The sequence below is a fragment of the Momordica charantia genome (assembly GCF_013281855.1).
Source record: "Momordica charantia cultivar OHB3-1 chromosome 2 unlocalized genomic scaffold, Mcharantia_2.0 BLBB01000002.1, whole genome shotgun sequence".
Taxonomy (NCBI): domain Eukaryota; kingdom Viridiplantae; phylum Streptophyta; class Magnoliopsida; order Cucurbitales; family Cucurbitaceae; genus Momordica; species Momordica charantia.
This window is the reverse complement of record NW_028275160.1, coordinates 8,630,154-8,649,983: the sequence shown is the minus strand read 5'-3', so window position 1 is coordinate 8,649,983 and position 19,830 is coordinate 8,630,154. Positions and strand designations below refer to the sequence as shown.

General features: G+C 35.5%; 3 protein-coding genes across 8 annotated transcripts; 2 read left to right on the top strand and 1 right to left on the bottom strand.

Annotated features, from left to right (window-relative positions):
- The first annotated feature begins 381 nt into the window (after positions 1–381).
- SIGA (sigma factor A) lies at positions 382–4,068 on the top strand. 2 transcript variants are annotated; one of them, XM_022292939.2, is made up of 10 exons: positions 382–655; positions 996–1,842; positions 2,061–2,259; positions 2,350–2,442; positions 2,754–2,882; positions 3,009–3,062; positions 3,135–3,212; positions 3,328–3,390; positions 3,546–3,658; positions 3,745–4,068. In XM_022292939.2, exons 2-10 carry the CDS (start codon positions 1,154–1,156, stop codon positions 3,851–3,853), a joined length of 1,527 nt encoding a protein of 508 aa, XP_022148631.2. In that variant the 5' UTR covers positions 382–655; positions 996–1,153; the 3' UTR covers positions 3,854–4,068. The 2 variants fall into 2 exon arrangements, with proteins under 2 accessions (XP_022148631.2, XP_022148632.2); XM_022292940.2 differs by having other exon boundaries at positions 947–1,842.
- Positions 4,069–6,533: 2,465 nt separating this feature from the next.
- On the bottom strand, positions 6,534–9,805 carry STIPL1 (GC-rich sequence DNA-binding factor-like protein with Tuftelin interacting domain-containing protein). Of its 2 annotated transcripts, none has more exons than XM_022292919.2 (2): positions 9,588–9,805; positions 6,534–9,424 (listed from the first exon to the last, which is right to left on the bottom strand). In XM_022292919.2, exon 2 carries the CDS (start codon positions 9,413–9,415, stop codon positions 6,800–6,802), a length of 2,616 nt encoding a protein of 871 aa, XP_022148611.1. In that variant the 5' UTR covers positions 9,416–9,424; positions 9,588–9,805; the 3' UTR covers positions 6,534–6,799. The 2 variants fall into 2 exon arrangements, with proteins under 2 accessions (XP_022148611.1, XP_022148612.1); XM_022292920.2 differs by having other exon boundaries at positions 9,645–9,803.
- A 4,343-nt stretch (positions 9,806–14,148) lies between these two features.
- Positions 14,149–19,147, top strand: LOC111017262 (maltose excess protein 1-like, chloroplastic). Of its 4 annotated transcripts, none has more exons than XM_022292967.2 (9): positions 14,149–14,803; positions 15,494–15,667; positions 15,863–16,153; positions 16,258–16,347; positions 16,876–16,977; positions 17,357–17,475; positions 18,182–18,244; positions 18,333–18,394; positions 18,758–19,147. In XM_022292967.2, the coding sequence occupies exons 1-9, from the start codon at positions 14,549–14,551 to the stop codon at positions 18,838–18,840; spliced, it is 1,239 nt and encodes a 412-aa protein (XP_022148659.2). In that variant the 5' UTR covers positions 14,149–14,548; the 3' UTR covers positions 18,841–19,147. The 4 variants fall into 4 exon arrangements, with proteins under 4 accessions (XP_022148659.2, XP_022148658.2, XP_022148657.2 ...); XM_022292966.2 differs by having other exon boundaries at positions 15,491–15,667; XM_022292965.2 differs by having other exon boundaries at positions 14,149–14,812.
- The last annotated feature ends 683 nt before the right edge of the window (positions 19,148–19,830 follow it).

The following is a 19,830-nucleotide window of genomic DNA, read 5'->3' as shown; positions in this document are numbered from 1 at the left end:
AGTTAGAGCTATATTTTGTCTTAGCACAAAAAGTGGGATAGAAATTCTAATGGAGATATATACTTACAGAGCTACGTTTAATAACTGAAAGTAGATTTAAGGTTGTGCTTTTAAACATTTTTTTAATATATATATATTTTTTTTTATGTTCTTTCAAAAATAGGGAGATGTGCCCAAGTGTAACTGTTTTACTTTCTGGTTAGTTGTGTGGTTCAGCCAACTTCACCAAATTTTATTGTCTTTTATAACAACAAAAAAAATATATATATTTTTCAGAAATATTTCTCCAAAAAAAAAAAGTGTAATTTTGCATAAAAGTTTACAGACCACTCAAAACTGGACCCAATATCTATTCCAACCAATGGAATCTCAGCTTCCCATATCTTCAATGCTTAAACATTTTCCTCTCAATTTTTTCCCATTATCTCTGATTTTTCCATCGATCCCACGTTCCCACTTCCTCTAAATTTCTTCCCATGAAATTTCGAATTAACCCCACCAGAAATTTGCAACAAAATTTGAAAACAAAAAGAAAAAAAATCGTTGATATTCGTTCCTGATACGAGGCAACAAACCATTCTTCCATCTTCTTTCTTTGGATTCATCGCCTCTCTCCCTTCCTCTACATTGTCTTCCTCAATTTTCTCTAGTTCAGGTACTTCATTGAAGCAATCTTCCATGGAAATCTCTATGGTTTCTTGTTGGGCACTGCAATTTTAGCAATTTTCTTCGTAATTCCAAGCTTGCTTTTGTTCGTTTGTTTTCGCTTCTTTATTGTTTGTGTTTGAATTTGGTCGTTGGGTCGTAGCAAACTGTTGAGAAATTCAACCCGTAAGCTCGTTTTCGTGTTTCGAATTTTGTTCTTTTTGCTTTCTAATTCTTCTACGTTTGCCATGAGTTCTTCCATGATGTTCTTGTTGGGTTTATTTCCTTCAATTGTTCGTAGATTGCAGGTGGGAATTTGACCCTCTTTCTACTCTGTTTGATGAATTTAGGGCTGTTTTTGGTTTGAAGAAATTTGAGGTGTTATTCGAAGTCATTGATCCACTGTTGCTGGTGAAGCGAATTGAATTGGAGTTTGATTTGGTTCAGTCAATTTTGTGCTGAAACGTGTGATGATAATAGTATTGTACACAAGAAGAAGAGAAGCCATATGATGGCAACAGCTGCAATAATTGGGCTTGGTGCAGCAAAGAGGCTGTTGAATTCTTCATCCTATTATTCTGATTTCCCAGAAAAGCTTTTATATGCCAATGACCATAGGTTGGGGCAAAGCCAAGTTTCCCCCACAAAGAGTGTGGTAATAGCGAAAAGTTCGGCTAACTTTTCCCCGAGCTTCCCATCGTCGAATCGACACACACAATGCATCAAAGCTGTGAAGGAACATGTAGATACTCCCTCTTCCCCAACTGTTGAGCCATGGCTTCAGAACTCCACACAATGGGAAGATGAAGAAATTGATCTCAAATGTACTGTGGAGGCTCTTCTTTTGCTGCAGAAGTCCATGCTGGAGAAGCAATGGAATCTATCTTTTGAGCAAACTGTGCCGACTGATGCAAGTAGAGGAAGAACTCAGAAGAAAGTACCTGTTACTTGTTCGGGTGTATCGGCCCGGCAAAGGAGAATGAGCTCTAAGAGGAAGATACAGAGTAAAAACTGTTTTATGGTTCAACCAAAAATCAGTAAGCAGCTAAGATCTACCATCAGTCCTGAGCTGCTCCAAACCCGTTTGAAGGGCTATGTGAAAGGTTTAGTGAGTGAAGAGCTACTTTCTCATGCTGAAGTCGTACGTCTTTCGAAGAAAATTAAAGTCGGTCTCGCGTTGGAGGAGCGTAAAACCAGGTTACCACATGCTTCTCAGATTCTCATAGATTACTTTAGCTGTGATTTACAATTGAGAAGTAGCAGATAGTATCATTCCTGCATGCTGTGAGAAAGCAGATTATCATATCTTTATGCAGTCTTATTTCTCCATTCATTGTCAAAACTGCTGCACTAATAATGATATCATGAACTTCATATTGTACATTTTTGCCCCTAACATCTACAATGACTACCAGACTGAAGGAAAGACTAGGATGTGAGCCCTCTGAAGACCAACTGGCAATATCGCTTAAGATTTCTCGCACAGAGTTACGTTCGAGAGTAATTGAGTGTTCATTGGCGAAGGAGAAGCTAGCAATGAGCAACGTTCGTTTGGTAATGTCGATTGCACAAAGATATGACAACATGGGGGCTGAAATGGCTGACTTAGTTCAGGTGAAGAGCTCATGGCAGTCCATGCAGCAAACTCTACAACTTATTAGTCTCTCCCCCTAATATGAAGAGTTTGTTTATGCTTAAATGTAGGGTGGCTTGATTGGACTTCTCCGCGGGATCGAAAAGTTTGATTCCTCAAAGGGGTTCAGAATCTCAACCTATGTTTATTGGTGGATACGCCAGGTGAGGATATAAATTCTTTTGAACAAATTGATATCCCAAGTTTAGTTCCTAAACTTTCAGAGTTGTGTCTAATAAGTCTTAAACATTCAATTTTGTGTTTGATAAATCCTTGAAGTTTAAAAGTGTCGAATAAAATTCCTGAGCTTTCGATTTTGCTTCTAATAGGTCTTGATATTTTTCAAAGTACAAGGTTTTATTAGACACAAAATTGAAAGTTTAGAGTTCTACTAAGGAGATTTGGTTCAAATTATTTTTAGCACAAGCACCTGAACTCGTGCACTGAGTAGTTGATTGTGTTCCTCCATGGACAGGGTGTTTCAAGAGCATTAGTTGAGAATTCAAGAACGCTGAGACTGCCAACTCATTTGCACGAGAGATTAGGATTAATTCGCAATGCCAAAGTTAGACTGCAAGAGAAGGGAATCACTCCATCACTTGATGTAAGTGGATAACTGCCATAACACCACAGCTAGAGCAAAATATTGTTGAACTTGAAGAAAAAACAAGTTCAACTGCAAATTTAGATGAGCTTTGTGATTGCTTTGACACTTATCTATTCATCTCAGAGGATTGCAGAATCCCTCAACATGTCCAAAAAGAAAGTCAAGAATGCCACTGAGGTATAAAAAATTTTTAATAACCAATTTGCTCTCTTCTTTCCTAATAAGAAGCTAACCTCTCATATCTTTTAGGCAATCAGCAAGGTGTTCTCTTTAGACCGTGAAGCATTCCCTTCATTGAATGGTCTTCCTGGCGAAACTCATCATAGTGTAAGCCTTAATAGCAACTCCCTTTCTGCAAACTTCACAGAATTTTCAGAACCTTATTTACTTAAATTCTTGGCACTCTCCTTGAGTTTTTGTTGTTAACATTTTGTTTTTGCAGTACATTGCGGATAATCGCCTTGAGAACGACCCGTGGCATGGCACGGACACGTGGATTCTGAAGGTAAATTGATTGATAGCCAGACCAAAAAAACAGACTTAGAGAATGAAAGATTATACCATTTTTATCGATATACAAGATAATGAAGATTGGTGAACGAAAAGTTTGTTTGCTTACCTAGCTGAATGATCAATTAATCCACTCGAAAATATTGACAGGCTGAGGTAAACAAACTCATCAATATGACGCTTGGCGACCGAGAAAGAGAGATCATTCGTCTTTACCACGGTTTGGATAACGAATGTCTGACATGGGAGGAAATAAGCAAACGGTAAGTCAAAGGAAATTATCTGAGCAAAATGTAAATGACATTCTAAGTAAGCTGACAAAATGCAGTGTTTGCTCTGAGATTTTCAGCATAGGGTTGTCCAGAGAAAGGGTAAGGCAAGTTGGACTGGTGGCATTGGAGAAACTAAAGAAGGCAGCCAAGACAAGGAAGATGGAAGCCATGCTGCTCAAACATTAAGCTGCCAAGAACATATAATTACAATTCATACATTGTAGAGACCATCCATTGTCTACTGTATATATACAGAAAGCGAAACTGTGTCATTCGCAATTGTGATTTTGATCAGAAATAGCGATAACCGATAATAGGGAAAGTTTCTGTACGAGATTTTCATCCAAGTGTTGAACACTTGAGCCCCCATCTACTAAATGTGAATCAATCTTTTTACGAAATTCGATTTCGAGCCAAGTTGTCTAGATGGAGTTGTGACCCTCCCTGCACAATGTTGCATCATCTATTGAAAAACATTATTCACTCGAACAGTTCGAAAAAAATGTTTACAGAAAATAACTAAACATAGAACCGGCCTTGAGGGGGAAATCAGTCATCAAAATGTCTGTGCAGCAAAATGTTTCTCATTGTCCACAGCGATTGTCCAAAGTTTCCTAATGAATGTGTAAAATTCTCTCCCCATAGATCCACTTCTGTTCCATTCCATAGAAAATAGACAGGAGCAACTACTGTGACTGATTCCTCAAGCTATTTGACTGCTTCCCATCATTTCCTTGATATTTTTTATGTGAAATGAACCCCAGTCTATTTTCAATGTCGTCGCCTTCAATAATGTAGGACTAGTTCGATCAAACAAAAGTTGATCAAGGTTTTGGTGGATATTTTCCAAGTTCCATACTCAGTCACAACTGCAATAATAATTCTATTTTGTATTGGAAAAATCTACCATAGTTCCAAGGCGATTGCCAATTCTAAAACAATTAACAGGCAAGCAAAAATATAGAATGAAATTGAACTCTATCCAAGAAAAATAACAATGCTAAGTTCAAAGGTAGATAGCTTTTCAAGAATGCTTACTACTTTCTCCCACAAATGCTCAATATACTACCCAAAAATTTGACCTCAAAATTTCTTAACCCTCCCCATTTACGGCTCTCTTTCCTTGCAACTTGGCTAACAAAGTGCTAACTAACAAACTCAATGTTCTTTGCTGCCCACCACTTAGTTAAAACTTACCTGCAGTTAATCATCCCAATATAACACACTAACCGTTTATCATATTATATGTCATATCAGGTTTTTTATATGAAAGACCAAACTTTCATAGAGCAGATGAAAGGATATACAACAGGCATACGAAAGACCAGCCCTTAACAAAATGGAGCCAAAACAAAAAACAGAGGCAAAAGCCAACCTATCAAGTTTGAAAATCCGAGAAGGAAGTGTTGAAGATGAGGGAAGAATGGAAAATGAACAAAAATAGTTTTTCTAGAAACAAAAACACAACATGATAAGAAGACGAATATTTGAATACAGAAAGTTATCAATTTAAGCACTTTGTAAAAATGTTTACTCACTCTATCTTGCTACTTTTGCATTTGAATTTCGGTTTAGCAAAGCTTTTTACGCGTTTTTCCTGGTTCAGTAGCACTCAGCTTAACTCTCCTCCTTTCCCTCACCCAGAAAGTGCTCCATCATCCCTATAAACTTTTTCCAGTGGTCTGCAATCGCCCCAATTACAGAATCATATTCACCTTATAACAATTGGTGCCTCGTCTATCCAGTACCAGAAAATAACCTCTTTCATTCCTATACCTCTCCAGCCAAAGAACAAAGCATCAAGTTCGCAAGTTTTAAGAAGAATCTAGTGCTGGTTATGGATATCAAGATTCTATAGTGCTTCCATTAAGCCAAACAAGTGTGTCTGAATCAGTCTTCACAGAGAAACTCTCCCATTCATTGCCTTCGATTAAGACCTAACTAGATCCCCAAAGATCTATTAGTTGCAACAAATGGTGACTGGTGAGGAACATTTGCTCAACCCAAATCTTTGTGGGAGGGTAATAACCATTCCAGAGTGCTTTATTAATATGACCTTTCTTAGTTCTTTTTTAGTTTTTACTGTTAGATAACATCTTATCGAGAGGAAGGCATGGTGTATGCAGCCATCCTTGAGGAAGAGTGTATAAAAAGGCATCTTCTATTTCTAGCAATACTCTTACAATCATGTAAACTTTGAGAGAACATTTTCCTTTCCAATTCATTGGAAGTCTCCTTTTTTTATTAAATATCTTTCATGATATAGCATCAAAAATAAATAAAGGTCTGAAAGACTTTATGTTCTTTATTCAATTAAAAAAATTGTGCATTAAGACCATTTCTATACATGCATCTTAGAGATGAACACAAAATTGTTATAAAAAAAGTTTTTGTTTCAAGTCTTCAAGGAATCGGAAAAATAAATAATAAGGATTAAGTAGAAACTTTTACCCATCGCCATTTTAGTTCCTAAATTTTTAAAATGTTAATCTTGATCCATCATCATCAACTTCTTGTCTTAGTCCCTAGACAATTTAAAACCTTAGTTTTAATCTCAACTCTCGTTAAACACCCATCTTTTTTTTTTTTTTTGGGACTCAGCCCATTAAACTCCATCTTTAGCCTGTAATGACCTATGTTTTTTTTTCCAGCTATAATGACCTATGTTTCTAAACACCTGTTCATTATTCACACGTCATCAAAATCAAAACCATATTTAAACCAAATAATTATCAGCTATAATACCTGTTTCTAAGGCATGAACCAATTATAAAATTTAGAATAAAAATCATCATCATCAAGAGCCTTTCCATAATTTATCCATGCCAATAAAAAATGCAGAGGGTGAAAGAATACATCATAGAAGTTGACAAGAAAGGCTAGAAATTTGGATTAATTAATGATAAGATAGTAATTCACATGAAAGAAAAAATTTCAGTACATATTGATGAAAAAAGAATTTTAAGATCATATCTAACGATGAAAAAGACTAGCCCACTAATGGCTGAGAGATTAAAGGCATACTAACCTTATATGTTCTCCTATAGTACAAGCAGTCTACATGTTCTAAACACTGCTTAAAGTTGCTTCACAATATGGGAAACTCTTCAAAAAGTTATGTTAAGCTTACATCTATCGTCTCTTTGCTGTAGAACTATTGTGCATGTCCAGCAATCGTTCAAGGGATACTAGGGACCACGATTCCTCGGTTTGGGCATATACTTTTTGATTTAGAGCGTCCACTATTATACTTACATTTCCAAAGCCATATATCTGATGCCCATTGTGCATCCTTCCAGGTTTAGGCTTAAAGAGCAAACCATGCTGTTGGGCATGGGCCTCAAGTACTTCTTTCAGAGTCATCTCGAGGGTACCACCCATACCATCCAAATGTGAAGCATTGCCCATGCCAGCTGAACCTTGTTGTTTAGCTTGTGCAGCAGCTTTCTGCTGAGCTTCAAACTGCCGTTGCTCAAGAACACGGAGGTATGTAATATTTTCTTTCAGACCTGGCTGAACCACCTCCATCCCTTCAACAGCTTGATTCATCATATCCAGGCCACAGCTAAGCTGATACCGGATACTTTCATTAGCCAGAAGCTCCTTTGGAAAGAGTTCTTTCCAGCCCATGTACCACTTTGTAACCTCCTCAAAATTTGGATTTGAACATAACCAGTGATACAATACCTGTAGCCACTTGGTGAAGAAAAATTTCTCCATCATATCAACCATGATGTGAATAGGTATAGCAGAAGCCCAACTAGTAACCCAGTAGAACTGATCAAGTTTCTGATTTCCTGGATTTACTTGGAACTCTTGCAAGACAAGCTGCAATTTAGGTACTATAAATCGACGCATTAGCTGCTCCCAACTAGCAGAATCGAACACCGCTTTCCAAGGTGATAATATAGTATAGGCAGAACCATCACTTGGGTGCCAAGCACCAAGAACAAAACTCAACTTCGTACGTATGACCTGATACATACCCTCCAGCTTATGCCCTAACAATGGCAGCCATGGATGTACCCACATGTGGATAGGAACAGGATCTCTCTGAGGTTCCCACAATTCTACAGCACTTGCCAGTTTAGGCATGACAACATTATCCAATATGGTATGAAGGACTGAAGGAGGCAGCAACTTTTCCCAAGACTCTAAGAATCGAAGCATCGGTTCAGGATCCCTAGCCTGCCAAGTATTTATGCCAGAGATTCTTACTGCAGGCAGCACAACTTCTGAAACCAGGAGAGTATAAGGCGATGTCGCATCCCAGATGTCAAGACAATCTTCATCTTGAAGCAGAGTCTTCCACAACGATATCAATTCTAATCCATGGGATGGATTTTGAAGGGGATCCCAGCCCTGAAATATTCTAATGAACAAAGGCAAGGCAAATGAACATGCAATGCAGGACAAGTTACATAACTTGTAGTCATCACCAAATTTTCTCTGCAAGCCACTGAAGCACTTCGCAAGTGCATCTAATGTCAATGTTCCACCAGAATTATCTTCTTCAATTCGTTCTAGCATTCTCATAATTTCTTCCATATTATCCAACTGCTTCTTCTGTCGAGCCAACTCAATCTCAAACTTTTCCTTCTCTTCCTGCAAGCTAAGTGCAGTTTCCTTCTCATTTCTCAAATCCCTGTCAATTTTTTGAATATCCAACTCGGCCAAGTCCACAATCAACCTCACGTTATGCTGCAGCTCCGGCATAGGGATGTCATTTTCTCTGGCTTTCTCTTCAGCATTCAAGTTCTCTAAATTTGTCAACACTCGCACCTGAGGCCCACGCATATCAAACACCTTTTGAACAACCTCCACTGCCTGATCCTGCTTGCTAGCCAGTAATTCCTCAGCTGTTATATATGCTTCTTTCTTTTTCTTAGACCTTACTTGCTTCGACCATAGCCTCTCCTTTGGCTTGCCCGTTGGTTGGGGCAATGTTTTCTCCTCCCGTTCCTGCAAAGCGTGTATCTTAGGCGCCTCTTTGAAGTCATTGAAACCCATACCCATATTCTTAGGCCTCATTTTAGCTTCGATGGGAGCTACAATCCCCTGCTCGTTTTTCCCAAGCCCACCTCCCTTGTATCCCATTTTTTCAAGTAGCTTCAGACCGATACCCTTGGTATGCTTCTCAAACCCTCCAACATTCCCAAGGTCAGAATTTTTTCTGCTCCCAGCCACAACTTGACTTTTCTTCTCTATCTGTGATCTCACTCTTTCCCTCTCTCTCCTTTCAGCTCCCTCCTTGATCTTTCTCCCAAACGCAGTGGGCAAAAAGAAGTCGTTATCATCTTCATCTCCATCGACTGTAGAACCATTCTCCTTAAACCCATTGAGATTTCTGTCAGAATTTGACGATTTAAAGCCCAAGCCAGAACCAGAAGTGCTAGAGCCCATGCCAAGGCCAGGCCGGTCATCGTCCACAATGTCAGTATCTCCATCCTTGGCAATCTTATCGATCTCCTGGTTGGGCATGACGGTGCCGGTGGATACAAAATTGACGGGCTTGGTGAGGTCAGGCTTCCTAGACAAGTCGCGGTCCTTGCGGCGCTTCCGAGACGAAAAACCATCAGCATCAGAGTCCGAATCCGAACCAGTCGCAAAGACACCATATAGAACATCGTCTTTCGTTTGCGACCTCTTCTCTTTGCGCTTTCGGTAATAAAACTCGCCGCCAATCCATTGCCCATCATCGAAATCATTCTCCATACCAAACCTCTCCATCTCCTGATAATCATCCATCTCTCTCTCCTTCTCAAATACACACAATTATATGCTGATTTCAGAAACAAGAAGAAAATCCAAAAAAAAAAACACTGAATTCCTAATTTCACCTAGGGAAACAGATTATGGCGGCTCGGAACAAATTTTGAATAGAAAAAAGTGGAGTGGGGATCAAGTTTCGAATGCAAACCCTAGGATGAGGTTGAATGGAAGACTGGTGCAGTAATGAAATTAGAAGAAAACCTACTTCTTCAGTAGCTGCTCTTTCTTCTTCTTCTTCTTCTTCTTCTTCTTCTTCTTCTTCTTCCCTTCAATTTTTTCGATTTTCTTTGTTCTTTTTTCTCTTAACCTTTTTTATTTTCTTTTTCTTTTCTTTTCTCTCTCTTTTTTTTTTTTGAACGTCGGAATATCGTACCGCCGGCTGAAGCCCCTTTTTAATTGGCGAATTTGTCAAAACGCCTTCAAAATTAAAATAAAAATAAAAATATTCCTGGGAAGAAATTCTCTCCTCAATTGGGAAAAAGAAAAATTATAGGAATTAGCCACAGTATTAAAAATCCGTCCTACGACATGTATCCATGAATTCGACGGGATAAATCGACATTTCTATTGTTACAAAAAAAAATGACAAAATCTAAAAAATATCAATTAACTTATTTTAAAATAGAAAAATGTTTATGTATACATTGAGTATTCTTTAACGATTTTCTAATTTCTCTAACTTTTAGAGAAACATCGACATTTTATCGATATTTCTATTGATATTTTCATGAAATTGAGACATCGGCATTTATATCATTTAGAATTATGAACGGTTATTTTTTAAAAAAGAATATATTCTTTTGCCTTTAAATTTCATCTTTTTAACTTTTAATTTCATTAATTAAATCATAAATTTGTCTTTAGCATATCATTCCACTTATCCTAATTTACTCATTAATTTTAACAAAGTAATAGTATAAAAAACTTCAAAACTCACTAATTTACTAAATTAAACTGAACTAATGCACAAAATTGACTGTAAAATAATTCTACCAAAATTTATAAATTTCAACAACAAAAACCAACTAGCTCGTTAAAAATATTAGTTTTTTTTTTTTTGTACTCCGTTAAAAATATTAGTTATTTAGTTATTCTTTTAAAAATAATACAAATACTTTTATTTAAGTTTGATGTAATCTTTTTTGGACAAGGTCCCCATCTAGGAAAAATGGTGACTACGTTTTCCTTTTTATTTATAGTTTTTTTTTTCCTTTAAAATTTCATATCATTTTAATTACATTGGAAAATAATAATATTAATAATAACAATAATAATGGACCAATGGAAAGAAAATAAAAGAAAGAAGCAACTTTACAAAATTAAATTTTTTATACCTTCTTTCTTGAAGAATTTCTAGTCAACATAGACTTAAATCGGTAATAATTGGCACAACTTGTTTATCTTTAACCAGGTAAGTTCAAATCCCCACCCTACTTGCTTATTGTACTAAAAAAAAGTTCAAGAATTTATAAATTTATCCCCGGCCATCTTCAAGGTTTGAGAAATTTATAAAATATATGTTTAAATATTATTTTGTTGATGTACTTTCAAGTTTGTTCATTTTGGTCCTTGTACATTTCGTCTTTGTACTTTCACTTTTTATCAGTTCAGCCGCTTGATTTTGCTTGATTTTCGCCACACGCAAGTCCCACTACTCAATTTTTGCTGCACCCAACCCTCGTTGCTTGATTTTTGTTGCGATCCAACCCCTCACCATTCAATGTCGTATAGCCCCACCTGCTACCGTCGCAACTCAACCCCCAGTTGAGTTTCAAAAAACACAAAAATGTAAGAAAAAGAAAAGGTTGGTTTGTTGAAAACCGACTAGCCGAAACTGACAAAAAGTCGATCAGCAAGGGCTTCGTTTATTGGTCGATCGGTTTCAATATGTCAGTTGGCGGGAATTTTGGCCTAAAAACTGACCTGATCGACCAACATTCATCCCTAATTGTACTTTTAAAATGTCTGTTTTGGTTCATGTATTTTTAAAAAATTACCATTTTGCTCCTATGTGCAAAATTTTAACCCAAATTTCATACATAGTAGAACTCTTTTAATACAAATTTATGACTTTTTATAAAAAATAAAAATAGTGAGTGCGTGTGTCAAAAATTTTATCAATATATAAGATAAGAGTTAAAAAAAGTTGGACCAAAAATTTTAAGAATATAGAGATCAAAACAAACATTTTGAAAGTAAATGGACTAAAAGTGAAAGAAAGTTGAAAATATAGGGACAAAAATGAATATTGAAGGCGGGAGAAAAATGAATCAAAATCAAATATACAAATCTAAAATATATAATGTTTTACTGTTTTTTACCATTTGTGAGATTATCCAATAAATTAAGTTAGGGACAGCCTAGGAAATTACTTCCCAAGTTGGAAGGACAATCTATAATCAATATGAGATAATGAAAAGTATATTTCTTTTTATTTTATGACATTTTCTTCATTATGAAAATGATTTCTTTGGATATATACCATTAATTCAAAAATAGAGCGAAAATAGTAACATAGCATACAATTCACTAACTTTAGAAACTATTTATGAGATTTTAACTTACGACCTCTTGATAAAAAAATAGGGTGCTTATTAACGCTAAACTAAGCTTAGGTTAACTTACTACTATTATCTCTAAGAGTTTTCATTTCTTCAAAATGTGACTAGCTACGGGCATTTTTTAAAATTACACCAAGACTATTCTTGTATCACTTGATTTTCTTTAACTGCATATATATGTCGGTAGTTTTTTGTTACGATTTTCAATATTTGTGTTGAATATAACCAAACGGAGAGTTAGGAATATTTCTATTTAAAAAGATAGATTTTGCAACTCCCTAATTATATAAGGTAAATGCAACTGCAACACACCTCCATGTGAAGAAAGTCTACAAATGGTTGTCTCTTGAAATGTTAGTTCAAATCTTAGATAACTAAGTATTTGTCTTTTTAACAATTCTATGATTCTAACTTATGACCTCATCATGACAAATTGTTCCTAAAATGACTCATCGGAATCCGGAAGTTTTACCTAATTGTAAATATGAATCATTGTGAATCAATAAATTTTGTAACTAAAAGTTATATTGTGAACATAGCTCATCTACAAAGCAGCGAACCATAGTTCAATGATTTAGACACCTTTATCTTTTGTACAGAGTTATAGGTTTAAATCTTCACATATTTATGATGTAATACTTAAAAAACAAAAAAAAAATTAATAATAATAATAACTCAACTTTATATAATGAAGTAATGGTTACATGGGAGAGTAGTGCTAGGTTTACTAAATAATTAAGAAGAGCTTAATTGAGTTTAAGATGTCCAATTGCGTGTAAGTGGATTTATGAAGAAGTTGATGGCTACCATATTCAATTAGTTTGGTCCACCACCCTATTGAAAATTAAAAGTTGAGAGAAAATTGAAAAGTTCAAAAGTAAAAATTGTTTACCCTCAAATTTGAAAGTTTTTTTTTTCCCTAAAATTAACTAGAGTTCTCTAACCATGAATTTATATTTTGCTATCTTTTTCCTCTTTTGATATTTGTACCATAAAAAAAACATTCATATTCATACTATTTAGTAAGTTCCAATGCAGGTCTTAAATCACAATAATCCAATAGTTCTTGAACTCGAGTTTCCAAACTTCCCACTTTCTACACTTAAACACAGCTTTTCTACTTTGCAAACATCAAATGGCAAATTCCAAAGCACAATGAAGAGTTGTGGGCCCTATCCGAATGCAATGGGCTGAAGAGGGAAAGCTCGCTTGCCCCAAAGATGAGCGGCCCAGTTTAGTTACTTTTATTGGATAGAGTTCACCTCGTGGAATATGGGCTGACAATCAACGAGATTACGATCTCGCATCTCAGAGTATCTTTAGAGGCGACTAACGACTCTCTACCTAACATTACGTCGAGGAGTTTTAAAGTACGTTCCTCTAAATCATTCCCCTATAGAGAGTCGAACTCTTCTCAAAGTTAGGTAATATCTTGCACCACTCACTTTCCCTTGTAGCTCCCCTAAAATGAGTTTTAACTTAAACTTCATAATGCATTTGGCAGAATACCATATCGGCCTTGAGTTCGGTCTTATAGTTAATACGCTCGTAAAAGGAACATCCACGTCACCATTCGCCAACAACATAAACATATCGGATTTTGGCATCAATAAAATCATTCTCTCTCATGTGTTCATATTATCGTATTTTAGATATCAAATGCCAATGTCCTAAAGGTGTCACTTCTTTTCGTAGAAGTCAAATTGTTGAGCATATATATATATATACATAACATGGAAGAAGTATGCTGATCATCCTTTTTCTTTAATGTTTGGTAGGAGCAGCTAACATTTATTACGACTTTTTAACTCATTCATAAATAGAAAAATATTTATTTGTTAATTTAAATATTTATTAGGATTTTTTAATTTTTCTAACTTTTATATAGAAACATCTATTAACGTCCACAATTTAGGGATATTTCTATGGAATTGAAATATCGATATTTTCATAGACACCCATATCTAAAATATTGCCACTAATATTAAAAAATATTTATAAAAATAAAATTATAATGTGAAAAAAAAGAGTATAATACTCCCGCACTACCGAGATTTTTTCGATAGAAATGATTCAAATGATAAAAAAAACAAAAAAGAAAAATGTTTCTTTAAAATGTGGCAACATGAAAAAATTTAATTTTTTCAGAAGAAAGAGATGAAGAAGAAGGGCGGCCCCAATGGCGAAGGCATGTGAGAGTGAGTGCTGTACTTCCAAAATTTGATTACTCAGAATTGGATCTTGCGCCCAACGAACGCTGTTCTGCTGCACATCTCTCTCTGATTTCCTTTCCCATACTTCATTTTCATGAAACAACGCGAAATGCAGTTCCTCCATAAATATCTCGCGGCCCCAAACAAGATCATCTTTGTCCTAATCGAGCTTCTTTCCACGCGTCGCCTCCAAATTCTTCAAAATCTGAAGCTTCCCAATCCACCCTTCAACGAATTCTCTCTCTCTCGCTCTTTCTCTTTACTAACCTGACTGTGATTGTGATTCCACTGCCAATCACCAGCTTCCATCTTCTCTCTGTGTGTTGCTGAGCTTGATGATCATGGCGGTTAGGCCCCCATTGGTTTCAAATGGGGCTGGAGCTCCTTTGCGACGAACCCCACTTGGGTTCTGCTCGGCTTCAGTTTCTTCGAAGCCCATTTTCCTCTCTTTGCCTCTGAATACCCAAAATCCGCAAGATTTCTTTTGTTTGAACCAGGTGCTGCCACGCAGTTCCCGGCTGACCTTGCCTCGCCGCCGTCTTCCTCCGGTCGCCGCCGTGGAGTCCGACGTCCCTCAGTCGCATCACCAGGTTGCTACTGTATGTTCTTGCTCGTTTGTATTATCGATTTCTTCTGTTTGGAATATGGTACTTGTCTAAACTTTGCCCTGCTTTCTCCTCTTTATTCAAAAATTTGAGTTGATGAAGCATTTCACTCTCGGTGGCTGCTGTGTACTATAATGGCCTGATTTGATGTTTTCTGTTATTTTTGTGCAATTTCGGTTCTTTCTCTACGATGAATTCAACGAGCGTTTCAACTCGCCGCCATATTTGCAATATAATTAGGATGTGGTTTTGGTCTGTTGTGTGTGTGTGTTGTCAAAGAAATTATTTGAAAGTGGAAACGTCAATTTCTGAAGATTCTTCTGCAGAATGATGGATCAACTTTAGAATCTCAAATTAACGAAGCAAATACATGACTTGCGAATTTCTAAGTTGGGAATTTCAAATACGTTGTGTTGTTGAATAAGTGGAAGAACAGTATATCAGGTTCCTCGCCATTGAGTTATATAAAGTATGCAATAGCTTGGCTTTAAGCTCAATTTCATTCGAGTTATAAGATTGTCATGAACTCCAATAGCAATTAAAATAATAGTTTGCAATTTTGGGCCTCTTAAGTAATATCTTACACTAGAAGGTAATCAAGTTTTGGAATGACCGAACAGATCCTACTTTTTGTATAGATGTGCTCACTTTTTCTCTTTTTAAATTGTGAAGAAGGGACCTGAAACTTTAAGGGACAGCAAGGGGTTTGAGGACTGGAGTTCATTGACAGCAAAGTTCTCCGGAGCAGCAAATATCCCTTTTATGTTGTTACAATTGCCTCAGATTATCCTTAATGCTCGAAACCTTTTAGCTGGAAACAAAACTGCGCTTTTGGCAGTTCCATGGCTGGTAAAAACTACTTCCATTCAAAGTTTGTTTAGAGAGAATGGACATCAGCAATAAAATGTTGAGTCATGTGCATTGATATTTAGTGTTTTCAAGTCAAAGAAAAGTATTTTTTTGTTTCTTTTATTTCCCAATTTCAATCCCAGTCCAGAAAAATGCCAAGGTATTGAATCTCAAGGAGTTAATTTATACATATAGGGTATGTTAACTGGTTTGCTTGGGAACCTTTCACTGCTGTCGTACTTCGCAAAGAAGAGGGAGAAGGAGGCCATGGTGATTCAAACATTAGGAGTAGTTACAACATATGTGGTTTTATCCCAGCTGTCAATAGCAGGAGCCATGCCCCTGCCTCACTTTGCAGCCACATCGGCTGTTGTGGCTTCTGGTCTTGTTATAAACTTTATGAATTACTTTAATGTTCTTCCTGTACAAATCTTGAATTTTTGGCAAGACTTCATCACTGTTGGTGGATTATCTGTCCTTCCCCAGGTAATCTCTCTTCTAGCTCAGCTTTTTACCAAGAATAGATAACAATTTAATCGTAAAATTCGTCTCAAAGAGGTGGAATTTTGGTTTGCAAATTTTTCTTGCAGGTTATGTGGTCTACTTTTGTTCCGTTCGTACCAAATAGTATCTTGCCTGGAGTATCTGCTTTGGTCGCAGCTCTGCTAGCAGTTGCTTTGGTAGACTTTTTCTTACCTATAAATTTTTTTCCTGCATATCCAAACTCATTCAATGGAATATAAATTTTGAGGGATTATTCCACTGTCTCCGTACTCTGTGATCGAATTTGCACTCATCAATCTTACCTGATAACACAGACCATGCAGGCATGTCAATAATGAACTAAAGTTCAAACTTATAGTATAATTTAAATGGGCTAATTTCTCAGCAATCTGAAACTAATCTTGTGTGTGAGAACTGACCATCCTTGTGAATGATGGTGCTGCAAAAATTGCTTCGAAAGCCATTTGGAATGACAAAGTTGATAAATCTTGATTGCATGTGGTCAGAAAATGGATGGTCATTTTCCTCTTATTTAGGAAATCCTTTCTGGCAACCCACTTTTCGTGTATACGGTCATTAAAATGAGATAGTATGAACTCTTATATGAAACCAAGATTATTATATGTTACGGCTTGTGTTGCTAAAAGTGGTCTTCATGCAATCTAGTTCAGCATCCGTTAAATGCGTCCTTTTAAGATTTACAGGCACGAGCTGGAAAACTTCCTGAGAAAGGTGTGAAAATTGTTGGAGCATTATCTGGATGGACAGCAACACTTCTCTTCATGTGGATGCCGGTTTCACAACTGGTATTTTTTCTGTTTGAACTTTTAGTATGGTATAAATACGTTAGAATCCATATATATGAATTAAATCTATCCGACCCATCAGCTTAAACTTTTGGGTTGGGTGGTGGTTTATTTATCTTTAGCATGGTATCAGAGCGGGAGGTCCTATATTCGAACTCTTGTTTCCTCCCCATTTATAATGATTTCCACTTGTTGGGCCTTGTGTAATTATCCAAGCCCGCAAGTGAGGGGAGTGTTAGAATACATATATATGAATTAAAGTTACTCAATCCATGAGTTTAAGCTTTTGGGTTGAGTGGTAGTTTAGTCATCCTTAACACGATATCGTGGATCTTGATTTTTACCTTTGAAGTCTGACTCCCATATGCTGTTTGTTTAGTGGACAAATTATCTGAATCCTGAGAACATCAAAGGCTTATCAGCTCTCTCAATGCTTCTTGCCATGCTTGGAAATGGTCTTTTACTCCCACGTGCGCTTTTTATTCGAGACTTAATGTGGTAATTTTTCTCCCAAGACCTTTAATGTCTGTTTTCTAGTCATTATTCTATTTTCAATCAACTAGAATGTTGTAATAGTTGGGTGTTAGCATGTTTGGGATGACTTCGAGAACTGAGAAGCATTGGGAGAAGCCTCCAAACTACATCCATGTTTATTATTTTGTGTATATGAAGTAGCTTTCAACATGTCTTATCAAGACTAACACAAATAGGTTAAATTGCAAATTTAATTATGAACTTTGATGGTAGTGGACTTGTGCCTATTTAGAAGTTTTAATTATGCTCCTGAACTTTGAATTGTGAATCTAAGTAGTTCGTGATGTTAACCATTTTCGTGCCATTTTATTTTGTTCAAATGTCTAATTAGGCCATATGTATGCTAGTTGTCTGCTTATTTAGTTAAGCGTGTTAACATCAGAAACTAGAAAACACAGTTCAAGGGCATAATGAAAATTTTAAAAGCTTCAAGTACAAAATAGATACAACTATCAAAGTTTAGGAACCATATCAATAAGAGAAAGAAACTAAAGAACAACTACGTCTTGCACATCATGGAAATAGGTCTAATCGACACATATAATGTGCCATTTTTCAGCAGTAGGGTGTGTAATCATGACAATTGCAGAATATATAACAGTGGGAAAATAGTGCCCCGAATGGCCTTCGTTAGCATATCGATAATACTCGTTTAAACTAAAAATTGCAGGTTCACAGGTTCGGCTTGGGCAGTTTTGTTTTATGGATATGCTAACATTCTATGCTTGTACTGGTAAGCTGCTGTAATGTTTGATACATCTGCATTTGTGTTACCTTAGTATGAGTTTATTAAAAAAAAAATGTGTTTATGGATCCCACAGTTGCAACGGCGTGAGCATGGAGTTCTTCGTCGCAGCGACTGCTGGTCTGGTCTCCTGGATAGGTTCTCTTCTTATCCCCATCTATTTGTGCCTTCCATATACTTTGAGAGATAGGCAGATTTATACCATCTGGTTCAAAAAGATACTATGAATCTACTACGTAGTTAATGTTTTGGTAGTGTTTTTATTTCTCATTTCTTATTTTTCGTTGGGTAGATAAGACAAGTAAAAACGTATTTAGTAATTGTTTCTCGTTTTTCAGTTATTGTTTTTTCTTTTCTATTGAAATTTAGAAATGTTTCTTAAAAATAAGAAACCAGACATAGAAAATAATTACTAAATTTTCTAACAAACTAAAAATAAGAAGTAAAAACTGGAACGTTATCAAATGACCTCTACATATCTAATGTTGCTACTTCATGTAGGCTTTTTCTTTTGGAGAGACTCTGTGGTATATGGATTCCGCACACCTCTATCATCTGTTAAAGAGCTATTTTTCGGATCATAACCACCAAGTTCGAGCTTGGAGAGAGCCAGATTTTCAAGCTTTGAGATAAATACAGCACTTCTCCATTAAAAATAGTCTCAAAGGCTTTTTGTTGATGGCTGCAACTGGCAAACAACAGTTAGAATTGAATACAGCTGAAGCAAGAACAGGGTTTTGATAGGGAAGGAATCAATCTAAGCATCTTTTTTCCCTTTAGAATATGAAGAGCGCTAGGTGATTTTTCGAGTACATATTATTCTGATTTGGAAGAAATATGTACAATAAGGACCGAAATATGTTCATCTAATGAAATCAGATGTTATCATCATGCTATATTTTTAGGCTTGTATTAGGAACTAGAATAATTAATAAAGAATCAAAATAAAAATCCATCGAAGTGAGAATATTATTTCTTTGATATTGTTTATTATAAATTTTATGGGATCGGAATTAGAAACATATTGATATTGTTTACTAAAATGATATAAAATTGGAATAAGAATTAGATATACAACAATGATTAACCATGATTAGAATATGTATTTCTTATTTCTAGTTAATTTACAAACACATTACTTATATGCTAATATTATTTTAGTTTAAAACAATAATAGATTTTAATTTATTTTATTATTATTTTATTGATAGTAATTATTTTTTTTATTATGATAATTTATTTAATATTAACAAATAATTGATAATTAAAATAAAACTACATCAACTAAAACTATTAATATAATTTTTATTGGAACAACCCTCATTAATATTAAATTTTATTATTATAATATTTAATAATGGATTTTTAACAATTTTATGGATATTAATTAATAACAACAAATAAAATTAAATAAAATTTGTAATATTCTATATATATCATATCAACTAATAAAAGTTATATAATTTTTTATTAGAATAAAATAATTAGTAGTATAAATGAACAAAGAAAAAATAAAATTGTAAGGCAATTAATTAAAAAGTTGTAAATTTCATTAGTAGATGCCATAAAAATGG